At 36.3% G+C, this 14,202-nt stretch overlaps 1 protein-coding gene across 4 annotated transcripts in view; it reads left to right on the plus strand.

Moving 5' to 3' along the window:
- Window positions 1–10,653, plus strand: part of CDH18 (cadherin 18) — a 605,364-nt gene extending 594,711 nt beyond the window's left edge. For 2 of the 4 annotated variants that reach the window (XM_015459117.3, XM_015459116.3), the window contains exon 12: window positions 8,233–8,318. Coding sequence is in view for 2 of the 4 variants with exons in the window: in XM_010816840.4 (XP_010815142.1) it covers window positions 8,233–8,723 (491 nt within the window). In the remaining 2 variants the exon portion in view is untranslated. 4 annotated transcript variants of the gene reach the window in all.
- The last annotated feature ends 3,549 nt before the right edge of the window (window positions 10,654–14,202 follow it).

Below are 14,202 nucleotides of genomic sequence, written 5' to 3' on the forward strand. Positions count from 1 at the left end.
ATGTCTCTGCTTTTCAATATGCTATCTAGGTTGGTCATAACTTTCTTCCAAGGAGTAAGCGTCTTTTAATTTCATGGCTGTAGTCACCATCTGCAGTGATTTTCGAGCCCCCCAAAATAGTCTGACACTGTTTCCCCATCTATTTCCCATGAAGTGATGGGACCAGATGCCATGATCTTCATTTTCTGAATGTTGAGCTTTAAGCCAACTTTTTCACTCTCCACTTTCACTTTCATCAAGAGGCCTTTTAGTTCTTCTTCACTTTCTGCCATAAGGGTGGTGTCATCTGCCTATCTGAGGTTATTGATATTTCTCCTGGCAATCTTGATTCCAGCTTGTGCTTCTTCTAGCCCAGCGTTTCTCATGATGTACTCTGCATATAAGTTAAATAAGCAGGGTGACAATATACAGCCTTGATGAACTCCTTTTCCTATTTGGAACCAGTTGTTCCATGTCCAGTTCTAACTGTTGCTTCCTGACGTGCATATGGATTTCTCAAGAGTCATTCAGGTGGTCTGGTATTCCTATCACTTTCAGAATTTTCCACAGTTGATTGTAATCCACACAGTCAAAGGCTTTGGCATAGTCAATAAAGCAGAAATAAATGTTTTTCTGGAACTCTCTTGCTTTTTCGATGATACAGTGGATGTTGGAAATTTAATTTCTGGTTCTTCTGCCATTTTTAAAACCAGCTAGAACATCTGGAAGTTCACAGTTCACGTATTGCTGAAGCCTGGCTTGGAGAATTTTGAGCATTACTGTACTAGCATGTGAGATGAGTGCAATTGTGTGGTAGTTTGAGCACTTTGGCATTGCCTTTCTTTAGGATTGGAATGAAAACTGACCTTTTCAAGTCCTGTGGCCACTGCTGAGTTTTCCAAATTTGCTGGCATATTGAGTGCAGCACTTTCAACAGAAGCTGACTGTGGCTCAGATCATGAACTCCTTATTGCCAAATTCAGACTAAATTGAAGAAAGCAGGGAAAACCACTAGACCATTCAGGTATGACCTAAATCAAATCCCTTATGATTATACAGTGGAAGTGAGAAATAGATTTAAGGAACTAGATCTGATAGATAGAGTGCCTGATGAACTATGGACGGAGGTTTGTCACATTGTACAGGAGACGGGGATCAAGACCATCCCGATGGAAAAGAAATGCAAAAAGGCAAAGTGGCTGTCTGGGGAGGCCTTACAAATAGCTGTGAAAAGAAGAGAAGCGAGAAGCAAAGGAGAAAAGGAAAGATATAATCATCTGAATGCAGAGTTCCAAAGAATAGCAAGAAGAGATAAGAAAGCCTTCCTCAGCGATCAGTGCAAAGAAATAGAGGAAAACAACAGAATGGGAAACACTAGAGATCTCTTCAAGAAAATTAGAGATACCAAAGGAACATTTCATGCAAAGATGGGCTCCATAAAGACAGAAATGTTATGGACCTAACAGAAGCACAAAATATTAAGAAGAGGTGGCAGGAATAAACTGAAGAACTGTACAAAAAAGATCTTCACAACCCAGATAATCATGATGGTGTGATCACTGACCTAGAGCCAGACATCCTGGAATGTGAAGTCAAGTGGGCCTTATAAAGCATCACTACGAACAAAGCTAGTGGAGGTGATGGAATTCCAGTTGAGCTATTTCAAATCCTGAAGGATAACACTGTGAATGTGCTGCACTCAATATGCCAGCAAATTTTGAAATAATGTTGGCTAATATGTGAGTTCACAGGCTGCCAGAAAAATATCAGCAATATCAGAAGTAGCAATACTTTATTTTAGAACTTGTAATTCTGAATTTGCATTCAACCTCAACAGCTAAATAAATCATGAAACTAATATTTTGATACTGAAATGTTTCAGTTAGTAGCTCTTTGTGAACGTGACTGGCATTGTGGAAATTCAGCCCTATTTTTGCCACTAATTAACTGTGTGATCTCAAGACCATGGTATTTTTGCTTCTATTTATGAATCTATGAAAATGAAGTTTCAACTAGAATAACCTTACAGTCATCTGTAAGAATTTTTGTTGCTTATTTATGTTTTATTATAGGCTAGATATTATTCAATATTTTGCAATTTGGTAGACCCCATCTATGTATACATCAATTACTAGAAAATGGTGCTTGAAAACCAAAGGGCCTAACTTTAAGTGCCAAATGTGTACCTTGTGAGTTATGTTTTGTCAGGATTAACTTTTCAGATCCCTTTTAAGAAATGGATAGGAAAGAATTTACAGTAAGCCGTCATGATGCAATCCTTTTGGTGCTAGAGGATGGGGTTCTTGGAATTCCCTTCCTCTCCTGGGCATCTGACATCTCTTTCCCAACCCACTGCATTACTTGTCAGAGGCTCCAGAACTGTGGGCAGAGCAAACCAGGGCAAGAGATCATTTTATCAGGATCTAAAATGGACTTCTTCCAGCTACCTTCATAGTCCACACATCACATATAATCAGCTGACTTAGATGAATTCACCAAGTTGTTTGCTCCTATTTGGGGATGTAAATTTCCTCCTGCATGGGAATCACGGTGGATGTGGTAAGAGGAGACTGAGGGGCTAGGAGAGGAAGTAAAATTGATGAGAAGATAAGTGGCAAACCTGTTTGTCATCAGAGTTATTATGAATGACTTTATGGATTCCCCTGGGTGTGAAAAAATAAGTTGCAGTGAGAAGTGTCATTACCAATTATGGCTACAGAACCTAATAAAATAATCTCCCTGACTTGGGCCACTTCATCCTATCAAATTTAGTGCTAACATATGATGATACAAAAAAAGAATCAGTGATATTTAGGGGTAAAAATATCTGCTATGAAAAGTATTTGGGGGGTATGTTAGGAGTCAATACATAATTTATTCAAATGTAAGTTGTATGTCAGTTAAGTTATGAAAATTCAAAACCCCTTAGTACTCTCTGGGTATTGGAAAGATTATATGAGTAAGTAAATATAATATAGAAGAAAACAAAGAGAAAACTGTTTCCACAAATCTGAATCTCTTAATGAATAAAATAATGATACAGTAAATTCATTTTAATTTTCTTTGAAATGAATCATGCAGGATTAAAATCCTGGTCACACTTAATGAAAATAAAAGAAATACACTAACCAAGAATAAAATATTCATCAGGATGCTGCTGCTACTGCTAAGTCGCTTCAGTCGTGTTCGACTCTGTGCGACCCCATAGATGGCAGCCCATCAGGCTCCCCCGTCCCCAGATTCTCCAGGCAAGAACACTGGAGTGGGTTGCCATTTCCTTCTCCAATGCATGAAAGTGAAAAGTCAAAGTGAAGTCGCTCAGTCGTGTCCAACTCTTTGTGACCCCATGGACAGTAGCCTGCACCAGGCTCCTCTGTCCATAGGATTTTCTAGGGAAGAATACTGGAGTGGGTTGCCATTTCCTTCAAATACTACAATTTATTCATTTCACCCCAGTTCATATAACTAAGCTGCAAAATACCAGAAATCATTTATAATTTTGAACAGAGGACAAGCTCTGTATTTCTCTTTCTCATTTTCAACAACTCCGTGGCTCTATCATAGTATATTTTCTCAGATGAAACACTGAAAGAAGTGCTACCCTGTTATACGTCTATAGTTTGATATACTGTGAGGGATTAATTCAAATATATCACTTGCCTGCCAGTTTTAAAATTGGGTTTAACTTTCAAGTATGATTATTATCTTCACTCATTTTCTTTAAATAAATTTGACCTTGCGATTTTAGGGAAGCATTTTGTTTTTCAAACTTTAAGAAATACTTTCAAGCAAACTTAGGTCTTTGGAATTTTTAGGAACATGAAGCTGATTTTTTAAATATTTAAAAATTATTTTCCTAGTGAGACAATTACTATTCATGAAGACTCAATTAACCCAGTGTCACATTGTCACTCTCAGAAAAAATTTTTTGTTCATCCACATAAGAATTGTTTATGGATTATCTGCTGTGTGCCATCTGCTCCAGAAACATCTACTAAACAAACATGAGTGTAAAGAGAGACATTAGGAATGTACCTTCCACATTCTTCTCTGCATCCATATTCTTCTCTGAGTTGATTTAAATTTGCCCTTGACTATCCCAGGTGGCGCTAGTGCTAAAGAACCCGCCTGCCAATGCAGGAGACGTAGAGAGACGTGGGTTCGATCCCTGGGTGGGGAAGATCCCCTGGAGGAAGGCATGGGAGCCCACTCAAGTATTCTTGCCTGGATAACCCCATGGACAGAGGAGTCTGGTGGGCTACGGTTCACAGGGTCTCACAGAGTTGGACGTGACTGAAGCGGCTGAGCACGCACACGTGACGGTTTCACACTAATTAGTACGGTGTGGCTCAGACGGTGAATAATCTTCCTGTAATGCAGGAGACCTGGGTTCGATCCCTGGTAGGGAAGATCTCCTGGAGAAGGGGATGGCTACCTACAGCAGTATTCTTGCCTGGAGAATTCCATGGACAGAGGAGCCTGGCAAGCTACAGTTCATGGGGTCAACAAAGAGTCAGACAAGACTGAGAGACTCACACTTTCACTTTCAAAGGGACTGTATGTCCATATGCGTCCTGATATTCTGATGTAATTATAAGTGAAATCCCTTTACACCCTTAAAAGTGTTCCAGATTGTATGGATAATTATATATTGATCTTTATAATAAACAGGTATGCAACAAATCTAGGAATCATTTGTCACTGGCAAGTAACTCTCTTTGCCTAGAAAGAAATAGATGTAAAACTGTACATTCGAATTTAACTAGCATCTATATTTTGAATCAACCCATATAAGTCAGGGATAGCTTTTAATGCAACTAGAAGCTATCATGGAGAAGGCAATGGCAACCCACTCCAGTACTCTTGCCTGGAAAATCCCATGGACAGAGGAGCCTGGTAGGCTGCAGTCCATGGGGTCGCAAAGAGTCAAACATGACTGAGTTATTTCACTTTCACTTTTCACTTTCATGCATTGGAGAAGGTAATGGCAAACCTACTCCAGCATTCTTGCCTGGAGAATCCCAGGGATGGTGGAGCCTGGTGGGCTGCTGTCTCTGGGGTCGCACAGAGACGGACACGACTGAAGCGACTTAGCAGCAGCAGCAGCAGAAGCTATCATAACAATAAATCCAGCATTATCAAATATGTTACATTAGGCAAATAGAATACTAGTATTAGTAAGGGATGTATATTACTTGAATACTTTAGTAATAGTATTGATCACATTCTCCCTGTTATACATCACATAAAGTCCCTTGACATCCATCATCAGCCATTTGAACGTAAGGAAAAACAGCTTAATTTATTGAAAACACTAAGAAATTTTATTATAATAAATTAGGCAGTGTGTAGAACTATCAGTAGATATTTTAATCTAGAACAGCCTCCTCACTTAACCATAATGATGAGCAGAAATATATGGTGGATAATAAATATAAACCTCTGGATAGAATGAAGTATGTTACTTGAGGATTCTGCTTGGGCTACTGAATTTAAAGGCTATACGCTGAATTTACACTAAAATAAATAGTGAGATATCAAATACTGACGGCATTCAGCTAAAAGAGTAAGTCATGTGAATAGAAAAGTATTGTACTCTGTAACAGAGCATTTATGAAGCAGGGTCATATGTAGAATCAGCATTTCATTTCCAGCCTTTTCTGTGATCACTCCCTTCCAAACACAGTGATCAAAGCTTTACCATGTCAACTCTAATTTCCCCATTGCATTTTCACATTACCCAGTCAGTATCCTTTTACTCCTTACATTTCCAGATGATTCCTTAACTCTCTGTAAAGATGTTTTGTCTTTTTTGTTTTTTCTTCATTCCCACAGTCTTCCACCTGCCTCAAATTTAGACTCCTCCCAGTATTGTGACCCTCTCTTTACACATATGGTAGACCTCTCTCTCGTAATTATCCTATCCACTTCTGGCTTGAATGCCTATTCTTTTTCCTCTCCATATTTTCAAGACTTCAAAGCATGTACACACTATGATATATAGTTCAAATTCAGCAACACTTATCTAGTTTAGGGCTATCATAAAAGGGGGGTAAACTATATGAAGACAAGCAAGGAAATAATAAAAAAATGAAGAATAGAAGTTACTTTTTAGAGGGGAAGGGAGGTATAGAAGGGTTGTTTCTAGGGTATCAGGTATGTTCTTTATCAGAGGATAGCTAACCCGGTGTTTGCTTTATGATCATTTATTTAAGCTTACATATAATCAGGATTTCCAAGTAAAATATAATATACATATATAAATAAATAGATAAATAGACAAAATACAGCAAAGAAGTGTGAAATTTGTATAAAATTATAGATCTGTAGGTGTTTATGCATGTATGTATATGTATGCACTTACACACCTTCAGATATATTAAACAAGACATACTTATGCTATGCATATACACATATATGTATGCATATGTACATGTATATATATAAGTATATATATATATATAAAGTTGTATTGAGATATATATATATATATTCCCTGATTGTTCAGACAGTAAAGAATCTGCCTGCAATGCAGGAGACCCAGATTTGATCCCTGGGGCAGAAAGATTCCCTGGAGAAGGGAATGGCAACCCACTCCAATATTCTTGCCTGTAGAATCCCATGGACAGAGGAGCCTGGCAGGCTACAGTCCATAGGGGTGACAAACAGTCAGAAATAATTGAGTGCCTAACACTTTAACTTTCATACTTAAATTATAAGCAAAAATATGCCCCATGCATAATAGTGAGATAAATCTATATTATATATATCTTTTTTTAATGTTTCCATAAAATATATCCATATTGCTTTGGACATAATTATATATATATATATGTATGTATATATGTACACACACTATATAATATATGTTGTTTATGTGTACACATATACATACATTATACATGTATTTTTGCTGTTTCATCTCATGTTATACATATAGTATATTTTTGTTGTTGTTACCATCTCAAATTCACATTTAGTTGGGTGTCCTGAATTATTCATTAAATCTAGTAATCCTACATTCCATTTGAATTTACTTCTCTGATTATCATATTGAGATATTTAAAATAAGAGTGAACCTAATACTTGTTATAATAAAATGTAGAGTATCAGCTAACCAAGAAGAACACAGTCTGTAGAGATGAAGTAAAAGACCTTGGGCCTAATGACAAAAAGTAAAATGAGATAATTCTGTTTAGTAATGGTTTAATACTATCCAACTGAATAATTTGAAAGTAATGAAAGAACAACCAAAGTAAAATACCCAGGATAAATTTCTATCAATTTACCCAGTGGCTACATTACTGGTAATAAGAAACTATTCACTGTATTTGGAAAAATTTCCCTAAGACACACATCCAACAGGACACTCAGTTCTATGTACTTTTTCATGTTCTATATTTTTAAAATACTAAAGTTGAATATGGCAATGGAAATATAATCACCTTTAATGTGAAAAGTAATAAACTAGAGCCCCAGCTTTTCCACCCACCATTTGTATGACCTAAACTTATACAGTATTTACTCATGTAATTTTTCCTGAGTCTCAGTTTTTTCAATTTAAAAGTGAGGATATCCCAGCTCTATTTTGAGCATTAAATAAAAGTTTTATGTAAAGAACATTGTGTAAATGGAAATATTTCTACATGAACATAAAAATAAATAACATATTTTGAAATCTGATAGTTAAATGGAATAATTACAGCCTGATAACATCATTCTAAAGGATAATGGACAAAAGAGATGAACCATGTAAAATATCCCTGCTTTTATTCCTACCCAGAATCAAAAAGGGTTAAAGATAGGGGCTCCTTCTTCCTGTTTTACAAAAACTTAAAATATCCTGCTTTTAGTGTATGCATCTTTAGATGAATTAATATCTATAGATTGACCCCTCCACACACAATTATTTTTCCAGTCAGAATTTCATATTGCTTTTCCATCATCTATTCCCCTCAGTGTAAACAATGAGTGGTTAGACAATCACAAGTCAGGAATCCTGAAAGCATAGCCTGGCAAATGAGAATATCATGGGGTTCACCAGATCAACTATTCCCATTGTTTTGTAGGGATAATCATTTTCTACATTCTTCGGACTATTAAAAATTCTTGCGGTGGTATTTAGAGAGTGCAGAGATCACAATGTAAGCCCAAATGAAACAAAGCTGATGAGAATAGTTGGAAATTGCTGATGTCCAATCTCCAAAAATGTTCTTTTTTCTAACTCTTCATCCTCTTTCTGTTTTTGCTTAGCGATTGTTGTACTCTTCATCACCCTGAGACGCAGCAAAAAAGAGCCCCTGATCATTTCAGAGGAGGATGTGCGGGAGAATGTGGTCACCTACGATGATGAGGGGGGCGGCGAGGAAGACACGGAGGCCTTTGACATCACCGCCTTGAGGAATCCATCTGCTGCTGAGGAGCTAAAGTACCGCAGAGATATCAGACCGGAAGTGAAACTTACCCCCAGGCACCAGACATTGTCCACCCTGGAAAGTATAGATGTTCAGGAATTTATTAAGCAAAGACTAGCGGAAGCTGACCTAGACCCCAGCGTCCCTCCTTATGACTCTCTGCAGACTTACGCCTACGAGGGTCAGAGATCAGAAGCTGGATCCATCAGCTCCCTGGATTCAGCAACTACTCAGTCAGACCAGGATTATCAGTACCTTGGAGACTGGGGGCCCGAGTTTAAAACATTAGCTGAACTCTATGGAGAAATAGAATCTGAAAGAACAACTTAGGGGGTCAATCCTTGCAACCTTCTAGAATTTGCTTACTGAGCAAATGGAGATGTAACCTCAGCAATGGCAAGGAAGAAGCTTGGAAACAGTACTTGGAACTGAATAAGCAGAGCACAGCTACTGTAGAAACAAGTGCCCTTTTCATGATTGAAAACTGGGTTATTTAAAGGGAAGAAAGTCAAATTAAAAAAAGAAAAAATCAGAGAAAAAGCTATTGTTCCTTGTGTATATTTTCAATCGCTCAATAAAGTCTGTGTACTGTTTAATGAAGAATACCTGAATTAAGCCAAACAATGATATTTGTTTCAATATCTTGTGATTTCTTTTCAAAAAGCAAAACTAAACAAAAAGTTTCCAAATCACTTGTGACTCTGATTTCTAGGGGTGGTACACTGATAATCATGTGGTGGTGAAGGTAATCATGACCTTTTTCCACCTTTTTGGGTGGACTTGAGATCCACACCCTATTATGACACAGCTCATTAGCCTCATCTTGAAATGACAGGAGGTATTTCCAGCCTACCAGGCCACTCCATCATGGACTCGTATGTACCATTTTCCTTTGCCCTCCCCACTTCTTTTCTCCATATGGAATTGATGGAGCATGGGGATTTGCTGCTTGCACTATGATGTATGCAACTTCTGTGCACCAGTTGTGCACTGCTCTGAATCATGGAGACTGTGGTCTCTGTCCTGCCTGTGCCCCTTTAACAGGAGAACCCCCTTTTTTAAATGGATAGAATGAATGTTTTAAGATATACTCAGACCATCTGATATGTCAGGGAAAGATTTTATTAAAAAAAAAAAAAAAAAGCAAACTGCAAACCTTATCCTGTATAAAACATTGAGGAACTCTATACTTTTTCTTTTCCATTTGTTTTAGGACATTTACATCAACAATTCTGATCATTCTTGTACCTCAAATTGGTTGTCAAAAATTTGATAATTGGTTTATACTTGTGTAATTCGCTTAAACATGGCAGTCATTAAAAAAAAAGTGTACCTTACATGATAACTATGTAGTCTGAAAAGATTATCCTCTAATTTACATAAACTTCATAGATTTTGGTTGACTTGCCTTTATTCCTCACAGAGGCTCAGACTTCTCCTCTATCTCACTGTCTGATTAGCCTTTTATGTTTGGGACTTACAAAAAATATGTTGGAGGTTCACACATTATTCTCAGACATGTCTCCTAATGTCACTGAATTTTAGGGTCCCAAACTAGAAAATAGAGATGGTAAAGACTTTCCTGCCTATCTCACAGTTTATATGAAGATCAATAAGCATTTATAAAAATGTTTTCCCAATTGCAAAGTAGTTTGTTATGTAAAGGCTCGCAGACTAGTGTCTAATTCCATTGGTTCATAATTACATAGTTACATACTTTGTAAATGAAATAGTACATTATCTTAGGAGTATTTAATGAAACTTTTAACAGTGAAGCAATTGCTAACGGAATATATAAAAGTTTAATTCTTTTCATATTTTCCCCAAATAATCTGATCTTTTTTTTTCAGAATTTATTGGTTTTTCCCCCCTAAATTGCTTAGATAACAATTTGCTATTGTTGATATTGGTTGTGAAATAAAAATTCATAACATAGTGAGCCTATTCTGCAAAATTGAATATATCTATGTGTTTCAGATTAATTGGAATTTTGAAGTCCTCAAATTAAAATTTATTCCAAGGGCAAGTTTTCCTTTTCTCTTTAGGTCATTATAGTTGAGAGTCCTCAAAAGTTATAGGACATTTTCTGTCTGATTCTACTCAATTGCAAAATTTTGAATTTTGCCTCTGTTGGCAACTGCCTTGTGCTATTATTATTTTTCAGTTTTGAGGTATGGGAAGTAAATAAATTTAATTTGAGTATTTCTCAATTTGTGTTTGAAGCCTGAGGAATAAAATGTAATTTATGTGTTTTACAACATTTTAGGTTTCCCGATGCTGCTTGATCATTTTTTAATCTCATAGTGGTATACATTCCAGTATAAAGTTAAATCAAAAGAGACACTCAGGGGCTTTGGGGAACAAGCTCTGGAGATCCATACTGGTTACGTGAATGCTGGACTATACTCACCCTGACAGAAGGATACACCTTTGAAGAACGACTGTGGATACTAGTGTTTGGACTGCTATGCAAAGAGGACCAGGGAAACCAGATTTGGGAAGTCAAGTAGGCCTTTGGATTTATAATTTTGATAAACTATTCACAGTTTTTTTGTTTTTTCTTTTTTTAATATTCATCTGGAAGCTTTACCAGATGAATCTTTCAAAGGCTTGAAAGATGAAAATGTGTGTATAAGGCAAACTATTCAAACTTAAAAGTGAAGGTCCTCTACATGGTTGTATTGGAAGTATTCCTCTGATTTTGTGGAAAAACACCTAGGTTCATCCATTTTTAATCACACATTATAATGATAATGGATTGCTTCTCAGCCCCTGATATTAAATCTCATATAGAGGCAAAAATGAGCTTCTGTAGTATTGAAATAATATGTTCTGATGTTGATTTATTTCAGAATTTTGTTAAGGAAAGCATTCCATATATTATTTTTATATACATTCTAAAATGAGGCAATTATATAACTATTATAAGTATGGATTGGGTCTCATATTTTTTACTGTGCTACTCTGAGTTTGAAAAACAAGTGTTGTTGTTCAGTTGCTAAGTCATGTTGAACTCTTTGCCACCCTATGCACTGCAGCACACGAGGCTTCCCTGTCCTTCACTATCTCCTGGAGTTTGCTCAAATTCATGTCCATTGAGTTGTTGATGATAATCATCTTACCCTCTACTGCCCTTTTCTCCTTTTGCCTTCAATCCTTCCCAACATCAGAGTCTTCTTCAATGAGGTGCTTCTTTGAATGAAGTGGCTAAATTATTTAAAAATGTTCGGCCAATGAACTGAGTCATTTAGGACTCAATTGTGTCTGACTCCTTGTGACCCCATGGATTGCAGCCTTCCAGGATCCTCTGTCCATGGCATTCTCCAAGCAAGGATATTGGAGTGGGTAGCCATTCCCTTTTCCAGGGGATCTTCCCAACTAAGGAATTGAACCAAGTTCTCCTGCATTGTAGGTAAATTCTTTACCACCTGAGCCACCACACTCAACACTTTGTTTTAAAAATTTAAACTTATCAGTGTTTAAAGATAATTCTCAAGTAGTTTAGTGAGCAAAGAGTTTGAACATACTTTGAGCCCTCTCTAGGCTCAGATAATCAGTTATAGACTATGTGATTCCTTATGGATTCCACCATGGAATCACTAATGTGTTTCAGCCTTGATTGATATTTATGCTGCTGCTGCTGCTAAGTCTCTTCAGTTGTGTCTGACTCTGTGCAACCCCATAGATGGCAGCCCACCAGGCTCCCCCGTCCCTGGGATTCTCCAGGCAAGAATACTGGAGTGGGTTGCCATTTCCTTCTCCAATGCATAAAAGTGAAAAGTGAAAGTGAAGTTGCTCAGTCGTGTCCGACTCTTATCGACCCCATGGACTGCAGCCTACCAGGCTCCTTAGTCCACGGGATTTTCCAGGCAAGAGTACTGGAGTGGGGTGCCATTGCCTTCTCCATGATATTTTTAGATCTAGTTAAAATATAACTTTGAAATCAATTTACTTATTTCCAATAAAAGAATTTTCTACAGACAGACCTTATACAATGTGGTGGCTGCTAAGTTAGAGGAAATACAAACCGTTATTATTTTTTATTCAATGTCTTTCTTATTAAAATCTATAAATTCCAAATTACCTTTGTGCAAACATAGGTCTTGCATGATTTACCAAAGACTGATCACTTTAAATTATTTCTATGATAACTGTGTACATATACAGATTCAAAGTGGAAACTGAAGAAGAAACTATCCTAAGATGAAGCTCTGTATAAAGTTATGACTTTTCCATTATCAAGTATAAGAAGGAAAATATTCTGAGAAATGGCATTCATGTAACCACACAGTCACATACACATATGCATCCATATATGTCTTCATTAAGAATAGAGTAAAAGACTACTCAAAATAGTGACTTAGCTATTGATATGATTTAAATATGATATGCATACAAAATTTAAGTACCCAGCATATGGAAAATTCAGCAAGGAGTTAAGGAACATTTTTGGGGGGCTTTTATTGTGTGTCTAGCCTCAGCCTAAGCTTCAGCACTGGCCAAGATTGAAGCTAATTCACAGAAATGATTTCATAGAGCAGAAAAAATTATCAAATATTGATAAATCAAGATTTTAGAAATGATGATTTAATGCACACACTGTGGCAATTAAATACAAATAAGTGCTTTGGCTTAGATTCTTAGTGTATTACAGTGTACAAGTCTGGATCAAAGAAGGGCAATGTACTAAATCATTTTCAGCAATGCTGAAAGTTACATAAATAATTAGTCATTATTTTATTTGTTACTGTGGACCTAGATCCATACTTAAGTCCATTTCCCTTTTGGTTTAGCTGAATATACATACAGGTGATACACACAGAAATTCAGGTAGACTTGTTCATGTCAGCAACCATCAAAAAGTGTCCTGATTAAATGAGCATGATTATAGGTACATCGGACATGCATAAATAACATTGTTTTTTTCAATAACATTATTTATTTAAAATAAATAACATTATATATAAAAAAGACAACCCATCCCAATGAGGAAGTGAATTCATGAGATCAAATACTTTGGGTTAAGCCTTTATCTGCTTTTTAGTGTGGGCAGTGCTTAATTAGTTATTCAACACAGCAGAACTCTAAAGCTGATCATTCTGGAAAGAGGCAAGAGTCCCATTTTTCAAACTCAAATTGTACTTAGCTTCAAGGTATGGTAACATTCAGTTAACATACTTGGCTTTCACTTTCAAGAATAGAACAAATCCCAGAACTGTTCTTGAAAGATATGTGACTCAAATTTAAATTATCTCTCTTTTTTATCCTTTAGGATTAAAGGCAAATTAAATACTATCTGAAGAAAACAAAACCACTTCAACTTTTATTTTCTACATCATCTGCAGAAGGTAATTTTTTAAAATAAAAGATTAGAAATTATAAACCCAACAGTCAAAAGTAGTTCACCATCATTTGAACATAAAAGTAACACAGAACCCACTCTTTTTTTCAGGTTACAAATGCAGCATTTTAAAATGAAGACATTAATAGCAACAGTTTTTAACATGTTGAAAGATGTTTCTGCCCTTGGCTTGTAGTGAGGAATTTGTTTCTGTTTTGTGTTATTTTTGTTTTAATAAGAAAAAAAAAATGTTCTTATTTGAGTCATTGATGCAAAAAAAAAAAAACTTTTAGGATATTGGAGTATTTATCCACTTTGCTGAGTCTATGGAAATGAAGGATTTTTGATCTTCAACATTACAGAGGTATCAAACCAAAATAATTTGTATTTAAAGTAAAGTAAAGTGAAAATGAATGGGATAAGAATTCAAAGACTCTTGAAATGATATGCTGTGAGAAAGGCATGTGC

The sequence above is a fragment of the Bos taurus genome, chromosome 20, assembly GCF_002263795.3.
Source record: "Bos taurus isolate L1 Dominette 01449 registration number 42190680 breed Hereford chromosome 20, ARS-UCD2.0, whole genome shotgun sequence".
NCBI classification, from domain to species: Eukaryota; Metazoa; Chordata; class Mammalia; order Artiodactyla; family Bovidae; genus Bos; species Bos taurus.